Source organism: Pelmatolapia mariae, linkage group LG18 (assembly GCF_036321145.2).
Source record: "Pelmatolapia mariae isolate MD_Pm_ZW linkage group LG18, Pm_UMD_F_2, whole genome shotgun sequence".
In the NCBI taxonomy this organism is placed as follows: Eukaryota; Metazoa; Chordata; class Actinopteri; order Cichliformes; family Cichlidae; genus Pelmatolapia; species Pelmatolapia mariae.
In genome coordinates, this window is record NC_086243.1 from 6,613,844 (window position 1) to 6,637,044 (window position 23,201).

Here is a 23,201-nt window from a genome sequence, read left to right on the forward strand (position 1 = left end):
CTAGTGAAATTGAACTTAACTTTCCAAACAAATGTGATTAATCACAGTTAATTCATGATTAACAAGGGGGGTGGGGGTGGGGGGGAGGTAATTCCATTTTCACATAGGGCCAGGTAGTTTGGATAGTTTTTTCCCTCTTAATAAATTAAATCAAAATTTAAAAGCTGCATTTTATTTTATATATCATATATGCACAAAAAAGAAGAAATCTGGAAGGGGGAAAATACTTTTCCACAGCACTGAACATGTGCCAGTAAAAAGGAAAAGAATAATAGGTCTTTAACAGTTAAACTGGGGTTAAAATTAAAAAAAAAAGAAGGAAAATTAGCAGATATGATTACTTATTTGTGCTAACATTATTAGCAAGATCTTTTATTCTGTGTATTTGTTTGAGATATAAAGTCAGATCATTGTGCAGGCCGGATGTTTCAAACGTATTTCATAGACCTATACTCGGTGCAGCTGTCTTTTTTCCACAATAGCTCACACATTATGTGCTCAACTTCAATGCAAAACATCTTTTTAGGCATAAAGGTTTGCAGTTATTGTTTGTTGGGCTGTGATTGCTGTCAAAATATGTCTGAGCACATAGAACAGATCCAGGTGCTGCTGCTGTTATGCTGCTTTCATAATATAGCTACCGTATTCAGTGCGTAAGAACATCGTGACAGCAAAATAAGCTCTTTTGTCAGTATTTTGCTCCCTACTCTGATGCATCCTAAAAGCTGTGGATTAAACATTAAACAGCCTAAATTGTGTTTTAAATACCTTGCATCTTCCTTTGAAAACATGCACAAGAATTGTACCAACGCGTAGTGAAAAGCAGCAGTGTTGGTCCAGTTCTCCTCACTCAGTGCTTGATTTCCTTGGCATGACCCCAGCTGCAGATAATAAGCCTACAGTGCAAATATTTGGATTTGTGTCATGCATGCAGGAGCCTTGCATTCCTGCGCAAGGACTTTGTATATGCGTTAGCTGAACACACAGATGCAGATACTGCAGCAGTGACCGTTCACTTTATCGGCAGTGAAAAGGTTCGGACGGTATCAGCTGGTTGCACCAACATAGTTCGCATGTGGAGTATCTTATGAAAGCATACTAGCGCGTGCACACACGCACAGATTGTCCCTATAGATGACCGTCTGGTTTTTGGTCCAGTCTGAACCACCAGAGAGTTGCTGCACTGCTGAACAGACTCTTCTGGACATTTAGTGACCTCTCTGCTCACTCTAGGGAGGTTATATAACAGATGAAATTCATTTGCTTTTTTTTTTTTTTTTTAAATTAATTGCAGGTTCAGTTATAAGTCTGCATACTATATTACTGGCATGGGTCCAATTCATGTAAGACTTGATTTGGTTAAGTGTTAAATTGCACATCATTGCTTATACGTAAGTATTTTAAACCGTATAATAGCACAGCCTGTTTTTAATGACAACATGTGGTCCATTGTACCTCTCTGGCTTGTAGCTGGAGAGCCTACCTATGTAGAATACTTATAGCTACATCTGCCGGCTTATATAATGTGCCTGATTTCTTTTGTCTGCTGGTGTCTGTGGACTTGGCATCTCTGCAGTAATTATGCTCATCTGGCTCCATGGTAGTTATTATCTTTGTCAGGTAACAGAATAGGAGGCAGCTGACTTTTGTTTGCCTTGTAGGTTTGGATATTTTTGTCACGACTAACACAAAAAGTGTTCTCACAACAACACAGTATTTTGTACAGACCATGCATCTAGCTATTTAAGAGTTTGCTGGTAACAAAACACTGAATAGGGCACCATTTATGTCAGAGGGGACGAGTTATGCTTGTCTTCATTTTCTCTCATATATCTTAATAACGTTGGATGCTCATATTAAATAAGGCCAAGTTTACAATAATCAGGTCATCTCAGACTTTTGAGTAGACTCACTAAACACTCAGTTTCAGTTTTGTTTTGTTTTTTTTCTACTTTTGGCTCCGAGTGATTTCATATAGAGGGGATATAATAATATTGTCTATTATTGTCAGCATACAGCTCTAACTGTAAGCACACAAGGCCCATCCAGCTGCTGTACAAACCTTCTGTTTATGAGGGGCATCCAATCAGAAGACAGTTGGCTTTGACAGAGTTAAAACAGCTTGTTCCAGACATTGGACGAAATAAGGCCACCAAGGCCCAGCAGTAGATGATTCACATTTAAATTGGGATTCATACTAAGCTACTCTAGCAAAATCCATGAATATAAATATAAAGCTGAAAACAAATATGACATGTCCCTTTAAATCAATGTGTTCGTGTATCCTTCCCAGTCTTTCTGGACCAGAGAAATTGACTTCCTTGTTAATTTTCTCCTCCAGGTGCCTTCATGCTGCCGTACTTCATCATGCTTGTGTTCTGTGGCATTCCACTCTTCTTCCTCGAGCTCTCCTTTGGTCAGTTTGCCAGCTTGGGCTGTTTGGGGGTTTGGAAGATCAGCCCCATGTTTAAAGGTAAGTATATGCGTGTGTATGTCTTTGTGTGAATATTGATTTTATTGTTCATATGAAAATTTGATTAGGCAGCAGTAGTTCCATCCACTTCACATTTCAGTTTCTAATGTTCTGTACCTGGTTATCTTTTTCTCTCCATCCTGTCCTACCTTCAGGCGTGGGCTACGGCATGATGGTGGTGTCCACCTACATTGGGATATACTACAATGTGGTCATTTGCATTGCCTTCTACTACTTTTTCTTGTCCATGACAAACCTGCTTCCATGGACTTACTGCAACAACCCATGGAACACGCCAGACTGCAGCGGTGTCGTTGGCAGCGGACACCAGTTCAACGCTAGCCTGGCAAATGCTACCAGTAGCTTGGTAGCTGGGGTGTCTGAGGTAGTGAACCGGACCAAGAGGACCAGCCCAAGCGAGGAGTACTGGAAGTAAGAACAGGAAGTATATGATGCACTTAGGCTGACACTAAAAATGCAGTTAAACCAAAAGTTTCTCTCTGCGAAGTAGTACTATATATAAAATAAATCAGGAATGCTTGCTCATGCAATGATTGAGTTTTGTACTGCACTTTGCTTTGCCGAGTTATACCAGTAACCTCTTAGAACTTGGTTGTGTAGGCCTATCATTCTTAACAGAGGTCGAAATTGACTCTGACCTATCAGATAAGCTTGGCTCAAAGAGGCCTCATGTTTGCAGAAAGCATTCAAATATTTGGACTAGATCTGACTGGACTGGCAGAAGTTTCTGTACAGTGTTGGGTCTGCATCATCTCAGCTGACATGCAGGGTGTTTACCATACTCCTGCGCATTCTGTTGTGCAGCACAGTCACAAAAATCTGCATAAAGTAGGAGATCTTTAAGCGGATATCCAGGTACATCTACTGTTTAAGTGCAGGCTTTGCTATGTTATGTAAAAGTGAGAGTGGTGTATATGCAGCAATTATCAGGGATGTGACAATGCTAGAAATTTGGTGGTTTGCATTGTAGAGTGTGCATAAACCACGAGGTTAGTAGCTGGCTTCTGGAAATTGCATTTTGTCTCAACTTTAGCGTTTTGACTCTTACTATGTTAGAGGCCGTACCGTACTATATATAATATATATTATACTGGCAGATGCTGCTTTTGTAAGAACAACTATCAGTCGCAGTAGCCATCGGTACCCAAAAAGATGAATTAAAAAAATAAACTCAAACAGCATATAGTTATGATGGGGGAAGGCTGGAAACGTGCTTTTAATCCTATGGTGACTGACTTGACACTCCAGGAACTACAGATTTTGGCACTTCCGTGTTGTCTTCAGTTTTCGCCCTCGCAGTTTGTTGCACAGGGAGCAAAAGTGTAAGAGAAATATCACGATTTTAATTACTAAAGCTGAGGTAGACCTGTCCTGCACCTGCCGCTGCCATTCCACATATTGTTATTGTACAGGATCTCTAGTGCTTGCAGAAATCTCCTTTAACGTTGGTACTTTCAGTAGCATTTCACTGTCAACTTCTTTAGAATTTTATCATCATTTTTGTGCCAGTGTAGCAGTTCCTGTGGCATTCGCATCACTTAACATCCATAATTAGTAGCATTAATATAGGCCATCAAAGTGGAAGTCAGAGTGTTGTCATTATCTGCTGCCTCTTATTCAAATGTGTTGCAGAAGGAGCAGCCCTGTGTAACTGCACTCCCTGATGCTTTTCTTGGCATTTTAATGACAGAGGGTACATATGATTATGTAATGTGGGACTGCTCAGCTTGTCGGTACAGACTACCTGTTCATTACTAATTACAATACCACATATAATACCATTTCAGATTGATGGATGTGTTTGATCACAAGATACAAGGTTTTTGTGGCTCTGCTTAAAGTTTTCTATTATCTATGTGCTGCAGACTGTTGATAGAGTGCAAAACTGGGCTTTTTTTCTCTTTCAGAGTTTTCTTCTCTTGCGCAACTTTAGTCAGACGTGTAATTATAAAGTATTTAAAGCACCTGAAACCTTCTCTGTCTGTCTATCAGACACTATGTGTTGAACATCTCTGATGATATTGGGAACTTTGGAGAGGTCCGTCTCCCTATCCTGGGATGCCTGGCTGTATCCTGGTCTGTTGTCTTCCTCTGTCTCATCAGGGGCGTTAAATCCTCTGGAAAGGTGAGCCTAGAGCACACACACATGCACACACACACCCTGGCTTGATGGCATTTTAAGGCGCTTGTGTATAGGATGATTTTATCAGCTTGTGTGATTATCTGTGTGTTCAGGTGGTGTACTTCACAGCCACATTCCCTTATGTCGTTCTGACTATCCTCTTCATCCGTGGCATCACCCTGGATGGAGCCATCAACGGCATCAAGTACTACCTGACTCCACAGTGGCAGAAAGTCCTTGATGCAAAGGTATGCACTTCCATTAGCATGTAGATGAATGAGATGCGCTGGATATAGAAATGTTTCTGAACTGGGTTTTTTTCCCCATCTTTGTACTGCCTCTGACGGTTTGTGGGTTTGTTTGTGTAGGTGTGGGGAGATGCCGCCTCACAGATCTTCTACTCCTTGGGTTGTGCCTGGGGTGGTCTCATTACCATGGCTTCATATAACAAGTTCCACAACAACTGTTTCAGGTTGGTAAAGACGATGAGTGAACTCATTATAAGCTATGCTTTAAATAAAAAAGAATACACATTCAGGGCCAGGTGATGATGAGTTATTAAGCAAGAAATTAGGAGGAAAAGACTTTGCTTTGTCTAATGGGAGTAAAATCCAACTGCCAGCACATTAAAAGCACACCTATAAAAACATTACCATGATATAGGTTTGGTTTTGTTATTGTGGTGAGTGCTGTGCTGAGTATAACTCGCTCTGGGGAAAAAAGCCCGACTTTATTTGAGTTTATGCATCAGATGAGCTAATGAGTCAGAGCAAGAGTTAAGGAGCAACTATGAGCAGTGGGGTAAAATAGTCATTCGCAAAAAGAGAAGGTGAGGTAAGTGGGCACAGAGATAAACGCTCTTTTGGACTCGTGTTAGGAGGCTGGTTGCCATGTGCTTGAACACCAGGGGAGCGTGCAAGAAGCCAAAGAGAAGGTGAAGATGGAGGAAAAAGGACAGAGAAGGAGATAAGGAGGGAAAAAGATGTCATTTACTCTCCTGAGCTTGTCCACACATGCTGATGGAGTGAGGGTGTCGGGGGAGGGGGCTAAGGAGAGAAGCTAAAGATATAATGTGTTCCTCTGCCAGAAGCCTGAAGTTGTGCTATCAGTGCACACAGCTGCACGGCAACTTAATCAGCTTGTGTTCTGCAGCTCCATCCCTGGTGGAGATGTTTTTTGCACTCCTGTAACACCACCAGTTGGTGCGCATGCAGAAGTGCAGATAGAGTGGGACCGAACAGAATCCGTATGTGTGGGGAAACGGACTGGCATCAAAGTGATCAAAGACATCCTCTGCGGTAACCCTAAACAGGAAATGTGAGAAAGGAAAGCAGTGTGGAAACACAGTATTCCCTTGTTTAGATCTGAACACGGTCAAAGTCCGAGTCTGTGTCGGAGGAAGAGAAGATGAAAAGGTGTTTCCCGGGCAACAGTCAGATGTCAAAAAAAGAGCAGAAAAACAGCACTAGTGTATTAGTGTAAACAGTGTTCTAAAGCTCATTTACCTCTATCTTGACTCATACATCGTGCCTATTAAGACTAATGAAGCCATCTTCTATATTAATTCACGGTTTTATTAAACATTGATATTTCAGCAGACAGATCGAGATCAGCTGATCCCATTTGTTTTCTTTTAACCATTTAAAATGTGTTCGGTATGTATTCATATAATTGGCTTTGTTCTTTGTTCCTTTCAACATACAGAGACAGCATCATCATCAGTATAACCAACTGTGCCACCAGCGTTTATGCTGGCTTTGTCATTTTCTCCATCCTGGGCTTCATGGCACACCACCTCAACGTCCCCGTGTCAGAGGTGGCTGACCACGGCCCGGGGCTGGCCTTTGTGGCCTACCCAGAAGCCCTCACTCTGCTTCCAATCTCGCCGCTGTGGTCGCTGCTTTTCTTCTTCATGCTCATCCTTCTGGGACTGGGAACTCAGGTGAGAGCAAGAAACTGCAGCGTCACGCACCGCTCAAAGATTTCATTATGAACTGTGTGAAATCATATAATTAATTTCTTAATTAAGCTTAGTAATCAGTATAAGTAATTAATATGCATTGACCTTGTGGATATAATTAATTAAGCATTACACTAAATGTGTATGGAGACAGACGTATAGATAGGTGACTGTATATGTGCAGTCATTAGTATAGATTGTTTTTCATGTTTTCAGCTGGAGCGGTCTACCAAATTCCAGTTTACCTTCAAACAACAAAACAATGTGCAAATGCTGTCTTTAATCCATATTGGTTGCATGCTGAGTGAACCTCCATGCTGATACTGTAAACAGACCAAATAAACTCACTGGAATGAGAACTGACTGGAATTGTTTGCGTGGGGAAATCAGGATTAGATCTGATCTGGATCTGCTGATGTGTAATGCTAAAAAGCTTACAAGTCATTTACAGTCAACAGTAAGTCTGCCTGTGTGCCACGTTTTTCATCGCTGACTCAGGGAGACTATAGGTGCTGTTTGTAGGTATAACTTAGATGTGACGTTTGAAGTAGTATGCTATATTTTTTGAAGTGATTGTGGACCCGTAGCTACAAAATGATATTCCTGCTAAAATGAGATGGTGAACATTATGTCCCACTAAATAATAGTGTTTGAATTTAATAGACGTAACCTCTCATAACCCTGATTCCAAGTTTGGACTTGCTAAACTGCTAAATATTTAAAATAAAGGAGTGGCACGCTCTGAGGTCTTCTGCTGCTAACCATTTGCATCTTACTTAATTATATATTTAGGTGAAACTGGGAAATTTGTATCTGGAAAGATGTATTTGGTGCCAGCAAAACAAAACTATCGAGTGGAAAGAAACTGAAATGGGGTGTTTCAGAAGTAAAGATGGGCGTTCACCCTCCTTAACATTTCTCAATGTAAAGTTAATCAGTGACTATGGCATCAGTGCTATTAATGCTAAAGGATATATTCAGGTTTGGAGCAACATATGCTGCTATCCAGGGGACATCTGTGGCAGGGATGGGCTTGTTTATTTCATCAAGATAACATGCACAGCACATATTACAGTGCAGCTCTGAACTGCTAAGCTGCTGAAATCTTATATTAAGCAATACACTCAACAGCCGCTTTGTTAGGTGCGCCAACTGCTCGTCAACACAATTGTTTAATCAGCCAATCACATGGCAGCATTTAGGCACGAGCACATGGTCAAGGCAACTTGCTGACATTCAAACCAAGCATTCAAATACAAAAGAAAGGCCATTTAAATTACTTTAAATGTGGCATAGCTGTTAGCCAGATAGGCTGGTTTGAGTATTTCAGAAACTGGAGATCTGCTAGGATTTTCCAGCACAAGCATCTCTGCAAAGGATGGTCCATAAAAAAGAAAATATCCAGTAAGCAGCAGCTTTCTGGGCAAAAATCCCTTGTTTGATGTCAGAGGAGATTGGGCAGATTCAAGCTGATAGACAGGCAACAGTAACTAAAATAACTACTCATAACAATCATGGTATGCAGTAAGAGCGTCTCTAAATGGCCAACACATTGAAGCAGATGAGCTCCAGCAGATTGGCCAACACAGAATTGGAAAAATGGTCTGAGTCTCATTCAGTCGGTGGTGTCACAATTTGGTATAAACAAGATGAAGGCACAGATCCATCCTGCCAGTGTTTCAGGCTGCTGGTGGTGCAGTAATGGTATGGGGGATATCTTCTACACACACTTTGGACATTTGGTACCAACTGAGCATTGTTTAAATGCAACAGCCTACAGTAGTATCATTGCTAACAATGTCCATCCCTTTATAGCCACAGTGGTCCATCAATGTGGCTATAGTCAGCTTACAGTTAGTTTCTTAAACATGAAATTAGCTGAGTATTTCCTTGTTGAATCTGTGCCATGAAAAATTTAGTTGGTTGTGAAGGGAAAAGGGGGTCAAACCTGATACTTACCAGATTAAAGGTCTGCCTAATAATGTGGCCACTGAGTGTAGAACAGGAAAACATTTGGCTGTAGAAATTGCTTGTGTGTACTTGACTTTTTCAGAATCAGGGTTGTAGTACTATTCTAACCTTTTAGCCAGTATGAATAAAAGGTGTTTTATTCTCAGACATTTATTAGACTTTCTGCGTATTTTTGGTAAAATATATAGACATTATGCTACAGAGGTGGATTTTTACTTCCATATAGTGAATATTTACAGATCAAATTCACAGTACAGTGGATATATATGTGGCTGCTCTTAAGGAATGCTGTAATAAACCAATTGTATTTCATTAAAAATACATTTAAATAGACAGGACAATGAAATTGAGGAATTTTTATCCTCACAATTACTCAACAATGAATAATCCCTTTGGTCAAGATTCCTTTTGGTCTGTCGTCATGTAAGCAGAAGTTTGATCAAGAATTCATCTCCTGTCAAATTTTTTTCCCTGTTCGTGTAGTTCTGTCTCCTGGAGACCTTGGTGACGGCCATCGTCGATGAAATTGGTACAGACTGGATCATCAAGAACAAGACCGTAGTCACGCTGTCAGTGGCCATAGCTGGTTTTCTACTGGGAGTGCCGCTAACGACACGGGTACAAACATGTGGAGAGCACATCCTTAAACACAATCACTCTCTCACTGGACTGACGTTTTTTACTCATTCTTTGTGTGTGTGTGTGTGTGTGTGCAGGCAGGAATCTATTGGCTTTTACTGATGGACAACTATGCTGCCAGTTTCTCTTTGGTCATCATCTCATGCATCATGTGCATCTGCATCATGTATATTTATGGTAAGGAGGGAAAAAGAGTGAACATGGTGCACTTTCTAAGTGTGGTAGTTCAATTTTACAAATATGTAATCACATTAAGTGTGCACAAACTGAAACACACCGAAATAAGTGTTCAAGCTGATCTCAGATATATGACCAACACTCAGTGGATGATGGAAAAAGGTCTAATTTACTTATGGATCCAAGTTATAGACGAGTAGCAGGAACAGTGGGGTGTCATTCAGAACATGAACAGGAGAGATAATGATACCACAGTAGACCAAACCCACAGTGAAACCTGGTAGTAGGTCTTGTGCATTTTGCCTACTCAGGAATTGGACACCTGCACTGATTAATAATAATAATAATAATAATGGATTGCATTTATATAGCGCTTTTCGAGGCCCTCAAAGCGCTTTACAATTCCACTATTCATTCACTCTCACATTCACACACTGGTGGAGGCAAGCTACAGTTGTAGCCACAGCTGCCCTGGGGCAGACTGACAGAAGCGAGGCTGCCATATCGCGCCATCGCCCCCTCTGGCCAACACCAGTAGGCAGCAGGTGAAGTGTCTTGCCCAAGGACACAACGACCAAGACAGACAGAGCAGGGGATCGAACCGGCAACCTTCCGGTTACAAGATAAGCTTCCCAACCCCCTGAACCATGGTCGCCCTGATTCAACTCAACACTGGCCCACGGGTCACTCCATCCAAGTATCACTCCATCCTTTATAGATTTGTTCTCCATCTTTGTGTAGAAGGGGTCATGGTTCAGTATGAGCCCAAATACACCAAAGGGCTTTGAAAGAACTCCTTAAACAACTAATTCAACAGTTACCTGACCTCTATCCCAATGACTCACCATTTATAGACAGTATCAAAGACGGACGTGGTCACTGTGATGTCACCCAGTGGTTTTGGACTCCATAGTTTGAAGCGCTAAGTTAACAGACCTAATAAAAACTAGAATACCACTTACCACAGCGAGTCATAATATTAGTCACATAATCCAGTACAAGTAATCAAAGTTGATGATGATGACGAATGCTGGGTTTTTGTTCCTTTGCAGGCCACAGGAACTACTTCAAAGATGTAGAGATGATGCTGGGCTTCCCTCCTCCTCTCTTTTTCAAAGTCTGCTGGAGATTCATCTCGCCTGTGATTATCTCTGTAAGTGAACACACACAAGCACACTGATCTAAGCATAGACATCGTGACGAAATAGCTTGTCAATATTTTGCATAGTCTGCAGGATGTTGAGTGGAAGGTTCTCAACTTCCCTGTGCTGCTGACGCATTGTTATGGACCCGACCTACATTTGAGCTGCCATCAGTGCTAATCTTTTTGGCTTTGTTTCCAGTTAAAACCTCCAAAAGCAAAGCTTTCTGACTGGGAAATGGACACATGCAGCTGATATCAATGGTATTTCCCAAGCAGGCGTATTAGTCCACTAAGCTGCTGGGCTAACGAAGAAATTCATTGTTGTGGATTACTGGTCAGATTTCAGGCATTTTTCTCTCTCTTTCATTTCTTTGCACAGAGTGCTGCCCTGCCCTCCAGGGCCACTGTTAGCGCTGTTGGCTAAACTCGCTGCCTTTGGCTGCAGTCAGGGTTTATTTAATCATCTGCAACTTTTAAATAACGCTGTCAACGGTGATTTCACCTGCACTGGCTTAATTTTCATGCTTTTACCCACCCATGTGACATATGTAGGGATGGGTATCGTTTAGGTTTTATCAGATACCGGTGCCAAACCGGTACTTTTGAAATGGTGCCGGTGCTTAAACGGTGCTCAAACCGGTGCTTAAAGAATGGAGAACACAAAATTGGTCCAAAAACCTCTCATGTTCAGCTGTTTTTTGTAAAAATATAACAATGTTAGCCTTTTCTGCAGCTATAGCGCATATATGGTATCACTCTTGGCTGGAAGCAGTGCTTAATCAATGGAAAAAACACAAACTTTGTCCAAAAACCTCTCATGTTTAACTGTTTTCCACTTTTTCTTTGGTCATTTTAGCCTTTTTGGCCAGGGTGAAGGGAGTATCTGCCGTCAAAAAAGAAGACAGCCGCATGTAGCTATGATGATGTTTGCTAGTTCACCTTACATGCATTAATGTAATAATGTGGTTAGCCTACTCAACGTGAATTACACACGAACAACATTAAGCTACTCACGCAGAGAAGAACGGCTGCTGCTGCCATCATCATCGTCATCATTTCTGCTACACTGGCAGGGCTAGGGGCCAGGACTCTACTCTTCGGGTTTTTGGGGGATGTTGCTAACTCCGGGTCCGATAACAGGCACCACACCCGCAGTAGATGTGCTCGGTGTGAGGTCTCTTGACCGCTTTGCCTTGGATATTTTTGATCTGTAGCTCTGCTCTAAAAGAACGTACGTGCCTGGCCCCGCCTACTATCCTCGGAAACATAAAATGATTGGCTAAAATCTAAAGTCATCACAGCTCAGGAAAAAAAAGCACCGAAATAAAGCACCGAAATGTGCGCTGCTTTTCGGTCTGGTTACTACCGTTTATGTCAGAACACCGGTACCCATCCCTAGACATATGTCTTTATTACTGTGTTATACATGCATTTTGCACCCATTCAGGCTCTTTCTATTCTCTCTTTGTCCCTGCAGTTCATCCTGATCTTCACAGTGATCCAGTACAAACCCATTACTTACAATGACTACGTGTATCCCGGCTGGTCCTTGGCTATTGGCTTTGCCATGGCTCTGTCCTCGGTGGTCTGCATACCCATCTACGCCCTCTACAAGATCTCAAAGTCACCAGGAGCTACCTTTAGAGAGGTACAGCTTCCCCTGAAAGTCTCCTCTCCGTTCAGCTGATATAAACAGCTCCATAGTTCAATACAAAAGGCTAAATTTCCCTCTGAAGCATTTAAACAAATTTTCAAAAAGGTCAACGTGTTAAAACATTTTTGCATGCAAGAGCTGCACTACAAATTAAAGCACTTAAAGTTTTAACATCATCTGAGCAACTGAAAAGCTCTCAACTACATATCAGCTGAAGTATGTTTGCCAAATAATGGAAAGAGCTCTTTCCATAATTCAATTGCCCGTTTGCATTATGTAAGCTCTAAAAGCAGACGAACTATTAGTTTACACCATAAACGATGTTTAAATATCAATCCAAGCGTCTCTGCTTTTGGCAAATTAGTTTGAGGAGGAAAAAATGTGTTGCTGGTGTCAGTTAGTGCTGAGGTCACTTGAACTGCCGGTTGAAATTTTATGATCCTTATTGCCGACAGCTACACTAGGAGGGAAAAGCTGGTTGTCATAGAGACTGGGAAAACAGAGGAAGGCACCATATGTGTTAGGTCTTCGTTTGGGGTAGAGGGCCTAAATGCAGACATTGCAGCAAACAGGCAGGCAACAATGAACAAAACTGAAAACACAAGAAGATATGACGAGATATAAACAGAAAGATATGACCTCACAGTGAATTGCAATACATGGCTAGCTTCCTTCTCGTTCTTTCTCCTTCTCTCTCTGCGTGTCTAAGTCTGGCTCACTTCCTGTTAAAAGGAAGTTCTTCCTTCCCACTATCGTCAAGTATTTTCTCACAGGGGAATTTTTGGTCTACTGATGTTCTCTCTCTAATACTGCACCACCCTTACCTTACAATATAAAATGCCTGGAAATTATTATTGTTGTGAACTTGTGCTATGTAAATAACACTGAATTAAGAAACACAAGGGAAGTGACATATTTGTTTTTAAAAAGGAACAAGAATAACAAAAAACCCACACACATGAAAATGAGCAGGCTATAACAGTGCACTTTTTTATGCAATCTCTCTAGGAGGACATTGTAACCACACTGATGCCACATGTTTGGTTTTATAAAGACCACGAGTGCTGCAGAACTGTTAATAACAAATGGGAGAAAGTATAGAAAGTACAATGTGTGTCAGCACAAAGCTGCCCCGCTGTTGCTGCAATTTCTGACAATTAGACAGGCCATAAATCTTGTTTAAGAGATGTGAATGTGCAATGGCAGCTGTTAAATTATCAGATGAACTAAAAAGCATGGAGGGAAAATGAAAGTAAAGTGGAGTTTAGTCACAGTGGTTATGTGTGGGAGCTGCTGAAGAAAGGAAAGCAGCTAAAGCGTCACTTAATGAAAACCTAATTTGACTTCATAAGTCTTGATGTTTCTGCTCTAAAAGGCGCGTCTGTCTTTCTCTCTCAGAGGTTGAAGGCAGCGTGCCGAGCGCATCCAAAGTGGGGTCCTGCCCTCCAGGAGCACCGGACAGGCCGCTACGCCCCTATGGCCTCCGAAGACACTGTGGAGGCCCGTCCCTTAAAGGAGAGGGATGAGCTGAAGGAAGAACAAAAGGAGAAGGAGAAAGAGAAGGAGGAGGGAAAGGAGAAGGAGAAGGAGAGGAAGGATGAGATTAGCCTCACCATCCAGGGAAGCAACGGCTCCACCAACACACACAACAACCCCAACCCCAGCGCATAGACGGCACTCCGCTCTATCGGCATCAGGGGGCAAAAGCCTCATACCTTTCCCTTTTCCTCCCTTCTCCTTCATCCTCAACCCCACTTTTCCACAGTCCTCTGTGGGGGAGATCCCATTCACTGGAGACCTTTACATATTGTAAGGGCTTATTATATCTATCCTAACCTCTTCTATCTATCTGTGTGTTGTCTCTACATAAGTGCAGAAAAACAAAATGAAAGGAAGAAAAAAAGAAAAATTGGCTCATCACCCAAAAGATTTGTGCGTATGGCATCATGTGCGTGAGTGAGTTTTTAATTTGTTCTACATAATTTAATAATATTTGGGGGTTTTTCCTTTCATTTTTTTTTTTGTGAAACTTGTATACGTCATCTTCATATGCCATTAGAGGTACAGTAGATTGTGAAGCTGCATGGTTATGTTTTTGTGCATGCAGCAGCATAGAGACACACACTGTTCTCCTTTATACCGTTAGCTGGTTCTGTTTGGGATGGGCAACTTTGTAGCGGCAGCTGGAGACTTGTTGTGGTGCTGTAACATGGAGGAGAAGGGTAAAATGTGCCTGTACGGGCCATTTACAGTCTGACAAAGATGGTAAAAGGCTCTGTTGTTTAGCCAGACAAAAAAAAAGAGGCGAATACTCTTATTGACACTCATACAATCTGTATATTTTACAGCACACAGTGACCTCAACCGTAGTTGATCTCAGCTTAAGACTAAGCCTGTTGTTTTTTTTATGCTGCTTCTTCTTATAAAGGAAAAAAAATCGAATGAGCACAAATATTTAACAAACACCCAAGATGACAACTGACACTTAGGGCTTATTTTCTCTGGAAATTTCCTCCACTGGTAACTTTTTTTCCTCCTACTAAAGCTGCTTAAACCTTAAGCGGAGAAACATCAGTGAACTGTACTGTAACTCTGCATTCGCATACATGTGCACACACAAACACACATACAATCATTGTTTTTAACAGAAGAGGTCCCAGTGCCCAATTCTCTGGATCGAAGCGAAGGTGAACTTTGTGGTTCCTCGCTAGTGGAAACCTTGCTTTGACTGAGTTGGCCTGTTCTAGATTTTAGGGACTGTCCAAAAACGCATACACACACACACACAAAACAGGTCAATGCAACTCCGTATATATATATATATATATATATATATATATATATATATATGACAACTGACACTTAGGTGCCATCTCTTATTAAGTCTTCCAGAAATTCTGTTTGAGTGAAACTCATCATGAGATGTGATCTGTGAAGGAGAATCCAGGCTAGGAAGTTTTAAAAAGTGTGCCGTAGTCTGTGTGTCCTATGGGTCATAGCAATCTGCCCCATTCAGGCATGTTACCAAAAACATTTCCTAAGTTACCTGAGTCCTGCACATGTTTTTGGTAACATATGTTTCTCAGAGACTGATACGTCAGTCACTTACAGTCAGTGTAAACCTTTAATGTATTTACAGACATTTGTTTTTAAAAGCTCTGAGCCAAGCTGTGCTGTAACTGGCAGAGACGGAAAGCAGAGAAGATGCTGCTTCTTTCCAGAAGAAAAACCTTTTCATTGATGTAGTTTTACATGTAGCTGCATAGTACTGTTGTCTTGCTAGACGTCTCTTTATTACCTCTCATTCTTGTAAACTTAGTAAATAGTAACGACCGCATATGTTTATTTTGTACAAAAAAAGTGACACTACGGAATCACATTTAACCGTGTTTACCATTCCTCATTTGTTACTTGACTTATTGTGGTTATGTCGGAGGGTTGACACGCAGTAGGGAGTGGACTCTTTAGCATGCAGGGTCGGGCTTCCCCGGAGACCGGAAGGCCTCTGGTAGACTGCTGTAGAAGTGTGGTGTCAGAGATTTATATGGTGGTGTGAAGGAAGAACAGGGCAAGGGTTTTCTATTCACTCCTCCTTAGATGTTGTGAGATGCTTTTTGCTTGAAAGGCAAAGTTGTGTCTCCAGTTCCAGGTTCTTACAGTTTGTCAGATTATCCAGACTGGTTAAATGAGGGCTGTGATGTGCAGGCAGTGAACATGTTAGTATAATAAACCAAACTGTCTATTATATGCCCCATATTTATTTGTAGAAACCATATTCACTTTTTTGCTCAGAGTTAGAGTAGAATATCGATGTCAATCTCATAGCTACAGTTGGCTTACATTAGCATAACAACTGGACTACAGCTAGCCCCGCGCTGTGTCTTGGCTGGTGTCTCAATCATTAACAGGCAACTTATTTCATTTTCGGTTTAAAAAAAAAAGAGTAATATTAAGAAGAAATATAGCAAATTCATTTTTAATTAGTGGCCATTTGAAGTGCAGGATGTGAATTTTTCTACACAGTCACAGTTGCCTAAGCTAACGCTGTAAGCTTAGCTAACACAAGCTGTAGTGTATTCAGTCTTTAACTTTCAGTAAGAACTTAGAGTAAGCACACTACCAAAAATGGTAAATGATTCAGTACATACCTATATCAGATATATTTAAGCACAATGTCACCGTGAACTGGCACATATTCTTTTGACTCTAGGAAAAGCGCAGGGGTAGCATTGATAGCTACATACTGCATTATTGGAGGGCCTTCTTTTGACCGTGCCAGAGCACTTTCACAGCTTACTTCTACTCTTAATGGAACTGAGCTGTCATTAATTGCATCTGTGACCAATAAAATGTCAAGAAAAAAGTTCAGGTCCCCACAGTTGTTTCTTCAGAAGCAGAAAGTGTTTTTTAATATATCAGCACAGTTGCTCCGGTAATCCACAAAATGGAGCACAAGATTGGGGGGTGGAAAAGTTGGCTGAAGAGGCTAAACATCATGTAAGAAATATTAAGAGAGCCCAATAAGCACAGTGAGCATTCTAAGACGAGCACAATTCTACTGATCGTATTTAAGGAGCTTTTGCACAGGAAAGGAAAGCTGATAGGAAGCCGTTCTTGTAGATGGAGAACTGTAGCTTTAGTTGGTTAGCCGACTGTTTGGACCCGCTGGTTCTGATTTACTCCTAAACTATCAGGCCACATGTGGTGGATTTTTTTGTTTTGTTTTGTTTTTTTTGGCAGGGGGGTGATTAGTGTTGATTTCTAATTAAATTACTCCAAAACCAGGTGCTCTGTGAAACAATACATTATCACCATCTGCTAACCTAGCTTAACCTACCACGTTGGATATGTTAGGAAGTCTGCTTTATAGGTAAGGTCGTGCTTGCTGAAAAAGATGATGAAGAACTTGATTATTCTCAGTGTATGTTGGGACAGCTTGTAGCTCAGACCACGTCCTGTCTGTGATTGCCTGCCTCGTTGTGTTCATGTTGTAATAAGTGAAGATTAGCCAGCCTGCTGCAATGCTATCTCTATATATATTTCAACCCTGGCCACCTCTGCTGGCCCCCGCATCTCCTCCTCACATTGTACAGTAATGTAAAGAAAAACGTATATAATCAGACTGTGCGTGTTTTACTTTGCTTTTATTTCTGGGGTGGGTGTTCATTTTTTTTTTTCTTTTTGGGGGTTGGGTCTTGAGGGGCAGATATCGACTGAGGTTTTTTGTTGTTGTTGTGTTTGTTGTTGTTGTTGTTTTCAGTTTTTATTTGTTTTTTTTGTTGTTTTTTTCCCCCTGATTTGTAGTGTAATGTAGAAAATGTCGAGTGTACTGTGTATTCTGTGTGTAGTGGATTAGCTCTAACTGCTGAGCCTGCATGTAGAGCAGGCGTAGTGTCAGTATTGATGTCCATGTACCTCTAATCTAGTCCTACTCTGCTAATCATATACAGTCTATCTTTTGTACTAAAAGAAGGACAAGTACATATTTTATCCTCTGATTTTAACCATCGTTCATCCACGTTCAGTGACGCAACTTTTTGTTGGTTTTTGACACTGTATCCACAGAGAAATTCCGACGAAGCCAACTGGTATTAACAAAAGCATTGCCAAACAAAAAGCTTTGTATTGAAACTTGAACTACAAAAGAGTGGTTAGTTTTTACTGTGTGCTCTGGTGTAGACAGTGGCAGCCACTACATGACAATGCTTTTTTTTGTTTTTTGTATGTGTGTGTGTTTAACAGTATTACATTGACTTTCATCTGTGCAGTGCCAACAGTCATACATCACTGTTTACTTTTAATATCCTGTGGCCCTCAGCGTGAACAGTTTGCCTTTTTTTCTGTGTAGTCCTTAAAAACAAAAAAAATTAATGAAATCAAAACACCAAAATTACTCAGCAACCACGATGGAATCGGCATCAGGAATACACAGTTTTTATTCTTGCGTGTAATGTTGTTTTGTGTGGAAATGTAGGCAAATTACATGGCATATGTTTCAGAAATGGGTCCATCTATTGTTTGGTTTTGATTAAGTATGATTTCTTGATAACTGCATGAATAGAAAGATAAAACTTGACTACTTACCATCGCTTTCCACTGCTGGCGGCTGTGCAGAAAGTCACTGGTGTTGATGAAGAACATTAGCTAGGCAAAGGTTTGCAGGACAACTGCTCCACTGTAGTGAAAAAACAAAACATTTTTTGCATTTTGCATTGCTTTCTCTGTGAATTACAAAACATTACCTCTTGTATTTCTTACTACTGGTCATAAAAGCATAATGTCATGTCACAGCACTTTAAAGAGATCATGAGTGTTTATATAAGCAACACAATGTATAAATATATAATTACAATAATAACTCAAACTTCCATTTTTAAAAAAATTAAACAAAACAAGAAAAGTAAATCATGTCTGTTCAGTGTTCTGGCTGAAGGACATTGCTTTGTTGTTGCTATGCCAATGTGAATTGTTTCATGGGTGGAGTGGAGGGGGAAAAAGCACAAGTAAAAAGAAAAAATGAAAAGAAAAGAGAGCACAGTTCTTCTGGTACCTTCTATCATATCTGTCTGTGTATCTAACCATGTCTGTTCTTCGTGTTCTTCAACATTTAGGGCCAAAATTCATTGAAATGTCTTAGTCCTGTCAGCTGTGTATCGTAAACTGTTGAATTACAAAATGATAAATAAAATCTATTTTAAAGATCACTGCTCGGTGTTGTCTTTTAAAGTTTTGTTGATTTTAATGCACGTGCAGAAATGATGGTTTTACTACATGTGTACCTAGAATACTTTATATGTATGGAAATGACTTGAGCTACAAAAAAAAAAACACAAATCACAGTACAGAGGCTACAAGATTGAAATGTTCACATCTTTGCGAGTTGGGATGGGAATTGCTAAGAATTTAGCGATTCAGATTCTATTATTGATATCACTTAAAGATTCAAGACCTTATCAATTCCCTTATCGATTCTCATTGGCTCCACTTTGAGAGTCACCAGCATATCAAAGGCATTCATACAAATGAGTTACATGCTGCATGGTCAAATGTTTGAGCATGTTGGAGGTATTTCCCCTCTTTGTTGTGATCAGCGTTGGTGTTATTACTCAAAACAGTTACTACACATGTTATACAGAACGCTCTTCTTAAAAGTAACGCAGTACGTTATTTAATTACACCCAGGAGAAAGACATTCGCTGTACTACTTATTTCGTTACTTTCATGTTACTCTGTAAAATTATCTGAAACACACTGTCTCATAATTACCAATTAACCGTGTGATCTTTCCCTTAGTATTTAGGTATGAACACAAAGTTTAAAGCGATCGTCACAGTGATTCTACTGCAGAAACATGAACAGGTAGAAACAGGCTGCAGCCTTACTGCTCATCCACTTCACTGCAAATGGAGGCTCACTTTATAACTGTGCTGGGCTTGGGTTTACCAATCACTCAGCTTTAACATCACTCTGGGTTCTTGGCTAGCTTAGCGTTAGCATGCTGTCTGTACAGATGCTTGTGAAGAGCCGAAGTTATGTTAACAATTTAATCTAGATTTTTCTGGCCTGGAGCAGTTTCCACTTAATCCATCGCAGTCTCATCCTTTTGTGCAATATGGACTAAAGTTAAAGTTGATAGCATGCAGTGTAAAATGCACCTTTACTCAGTTTGATACAGTATTACCTGTATTAGGACTAATGTTAGTTTTACATCTTTCTGTACAGCTGACAATTAGTTTGGACACACTGTTTCTGCTCATCCTGTTGCATCATATTTTCAAGATGTACAGATGGCCAACCAACTTTTCTTTCAGTCTCTGAACACAACAGCAAAACTTAAATCTTCCTTCCATTTCCCTTGAACTTCTCGCAGTATATGACTAGCCTTCCCTGAGCCTGGTTCTGCTAGAGGTTTCTTCCTGTTAAAAGGGTTTTTTCCCCCCCACTGTCACCAAGTGATTGCTCATAGAGGTCATTTGATTGCTGAATTATTGTAGGGTCTTACCTTACAATATAAAGCGCTTTGAGGCAACTGTTGTGATTTAGTGCTATATATGTAAAATTGAATTGAATAGAGCCTTCGTGTTTAAAATTACAGTGTACAGCTACTAAATCAACACTTTGAATCAACTTGAGATATCAAGTTTGCTTTATTTTTCATGAAATAGTAAAAGGTCACAGACCTAACCTGGTCATGAAACTACTTGTCACTAAACTTTAACTTTCAGCCTCTGAACATGTAAAAGAATTGCTGCAATTCACTAAACACTTGATACCTTTTTTTTTTTGTTCAAAAATCCATTTAATTTAAGCTGAAAGTCTGCACTAACTGTTTGATTTAAAATCCGCTTTGGAGGTGTACTGAGGCAAAACTGCAAAACAATGTTACAATTTTAAGTACGCCCTCATGCGAGAACAGAGGACTTGTATCAGGATTGAAAACTTTCATCACAGGAAATAAGTGATTGCTCTGTAATTATTTTGACTGGGATCAAACCAATCTGCTCCTCACTCTATGGGTCAAAGGGTCAAGGTTTACAATACAATGCCTAGAATTAAACATGGTGACTTAAGAAAGTCTTGGGGAATAAAGGGACTTTAAAGGGAAAGGGTATTAAACTGTAATTTCCACTGTTAAGCAAAATTTTCAGTCTTGCTAACCTCTTAACATTTAATTCTTTAACACAGCTAAGCTTAGATCCATTTTCTTCACGCTTTTTAAATAGTGCATGTACAGTGATTCAACATATATGCACCCATGCCAATGAAGCTGAACAGGTGATCACTTACTCCACTGTATGTCCTGGATGCTGGATGTAATGATTACACTACCCATGTGGAGTCAGAAGAGGGCAGTATGGCTGCAAATATAAAAGAAAATCATCAACATGTAGGCAAAGCTTCACCCGTCTTAGTCAGCACTGATGTGAAGAGTACAAGCAAACGATGAGCAACAAAAAGACACATTTTTATTCATGTGGGGGGAAAGATTGTAGCTTTCACTTCTCTTTTATTTGGATATGGATATTTTAATATCTTAGTTGAGTCCTAAAATGAAGCCATGCGTGGTGGTGTAATGTTCATCGACACCTAAGATACAAAAGAGATGCCGTCTTTAGAGCCTTCTGTCTTATTTATCTTCACTGGTACAACAGCTCCAAAAACCATCCTTGATATATAACCTGTATCACTAAGTTCTCATTCATCCATTTGTTTCACTGGCATAAAAATATCTCATCATTGATCTAAGGAAACTCATACATACTCATACTCGTACAGTGCATAACTGATTAATGGTTCAGGGATTGTAAGGTTTCAGAATTAGCTTGAGGATATAAAGATTTCTTCAGTATTAAATTAATTACATTATAGTCATCAGTAAAAACCTTTCAAAAAAAACCCCTCAGTTAATAGCTCATTTGTAATATTTCTAGATTCTGTTTCAACATTTTTGCTAAAGTTTGTGCCTTTTCATCCAAATGAAGGCATGTAGTGTGAATTCTTCCAAAATGTTTTTTATATATATGCTGATATTCATTGCATTATATCAGATACATCCACCGCTTCTGTCCTCTCAAGTTAAGTGATGATTGATAGATAACAGCCTTAACCTTTCCAAGACCTTTGTAACACATCAAGATATCATAAATATCAAATCTTTTTTGTACCCATCAGACAAGATTCTGAGATAAGTAGCCCAGTAGTCACCATAGGTGCAGTATGTAACCTCTACAGCACATTCTCTTCATTTGTGAGGCATCTTGTCACAGACCAAAAGCATTAACCTGACTGTGCTAAGAGACCAAAATCCAAAGGAATCATCGACTGAGACTGATGACTGCCGGACCCCGCAGCAATTTGGGCTAAAGTGGCTGAAATGTCACGTAGGATAGATGAATGGACACATCAGATTCATCATCCTTAAAATGTTCAGTGAGGTCCTTCATCAAGTGTAATCAGAAAAGGGCAGTGAGAGTGTGACTGTAAGACCCAACAGACTCTTTTACAGGCACAGCAACTGCAGTCAAGCTATTTTATCACTGGGTCATAACATCCATCATGGGTACCACCAGACTACAGGATTAAGCTACATAATGAACACAGCTAGATGTCAGTGGCTTGTTAGCCGCTAACACACACACACACACACACACACACACACACACACACACACACACACACACACACACACACACACACACAAGGCTTGTTATTCTCTTTGCTGGTGAACTATCAGGTCTGCTTATAAGTTACAGAATCCCATCAGTTACAGCAGTTTTGTTAGGAAACTACATGATGCAATGAAGTGCCTCATAGCTGCTGAATTCTAAGTACCTTTCTGGACAGTAACAGACAGAGGACAAGTGTGGAGGCGTAACTGCTGATTGTTATCCACGAATACTTACCATATTCTACTGAGAACAGCAGTGGACTGTTGCAGCCTTTGTGTTGAGGGGTGGCTGAAGGACATTTCCCAGACTGAGGTTTTCATTTTTGACAGAAAGTAATTTTGCTGCTTGTGGGTCTATTGTTGCTTGTTGTTTGAAAGGTGACTTTAGTTCTGGGAATCCATCTTAGGAGAAAAGAAAAACAGCCTTCATTCAGGGTCACAGGCAAGCTAGCTATTGGTCCTTCACCTTTGTCAGGAGTAATATATGACATACCCACTGCTGTGACACCTTTACTTTATAATGCTGCGGGCCACATGAGTAAGTTCAACCTTAAGTGTTAACCTACAGTATATTTTATATAATGGATCCATTCTTTAAATCATTTGTCAAATAAAAGCATGCAACTTTTTTCTCCTTTTTTAAAAAAGAAATCTTTTATGAGCCTTTTTTATTTCAAAAACCTTGGCTAACCTTGGCTAATTAGCATAGTTATATATTCTGTTGATTAGCAGCAGTTGCTGACCCCAGAATAAGTTCCACAAATAGGACATATGGGAGGAACATAGAAAGCTTAGTTATACCAGTTTAGCTGATGTTTTACAGCTTGATGTAGGAACTTAAAAAGCACTGAATGCTGAAGCATTGAATGCTA

General features: G+C 40.3%; 1 protein-coding gene across 2 annotated transcripts in view; it reads left to right on the top strand.

Moving 5' to 3' along the window:
* Positions 1 to 18,865, top strand: part of slc6a9 (solute carrier family 6 member 9) — a 75,125-nt gene extending 56,260 nt beyond the window's left edge. For both annotated transcript variants that reach the window (XM_063462878.1, XM_063462877.1), the window contains 11 exons: positions 2,342 to 2,473; positions 2,629 to 2,905; positions 4,487 to 4,619; positions 4,730 to 4,864; positions 4,985 to 5,088; positions 6,321 to 6,558; positions 9,031 to 9,165; positions 9,264 to 9,363; positions 10,416 to 10,516; positions 11,985 to 12,155; positions 13,560 to 18,865. In XM_063462878.1, coding sequence (XP_063318948.1) covers positions 2,342 to 2,473; positions 2,629 to 2,905; positions 4,487 to 4,619; positions 4,730 to 4,864; positions 4,985 to 5,088; positions 6,321 to 6,558; positions 9,031 to 9,165; positions 9,264 to 9,363; positions 10,416 to 10,516; positions 11,985 to 12,155; positions 13,560 to 13,832 — 1,799 coding nt within the window. In that variant the 3' untranslated portion in view covers positions 13,833 to 18,865. The remainder of the gene's footprint in view (positions 1 to 2,341; positions 2,474 to 2,628; positions 2,906 to 4,486; positions 4,620 to 4,729; positions 4,865 to 4,984; positions 5,089 to 6,320; positions 6,559 to 9,030; positions 9,166 to 9,263; positions 9,364 to 10,415; positions 10,517 to 11,984; positions 12,156 to 13,559) is intronic.
* Positions 18,866 to 23,201: the final 4,336 nt, after the last annotated feature.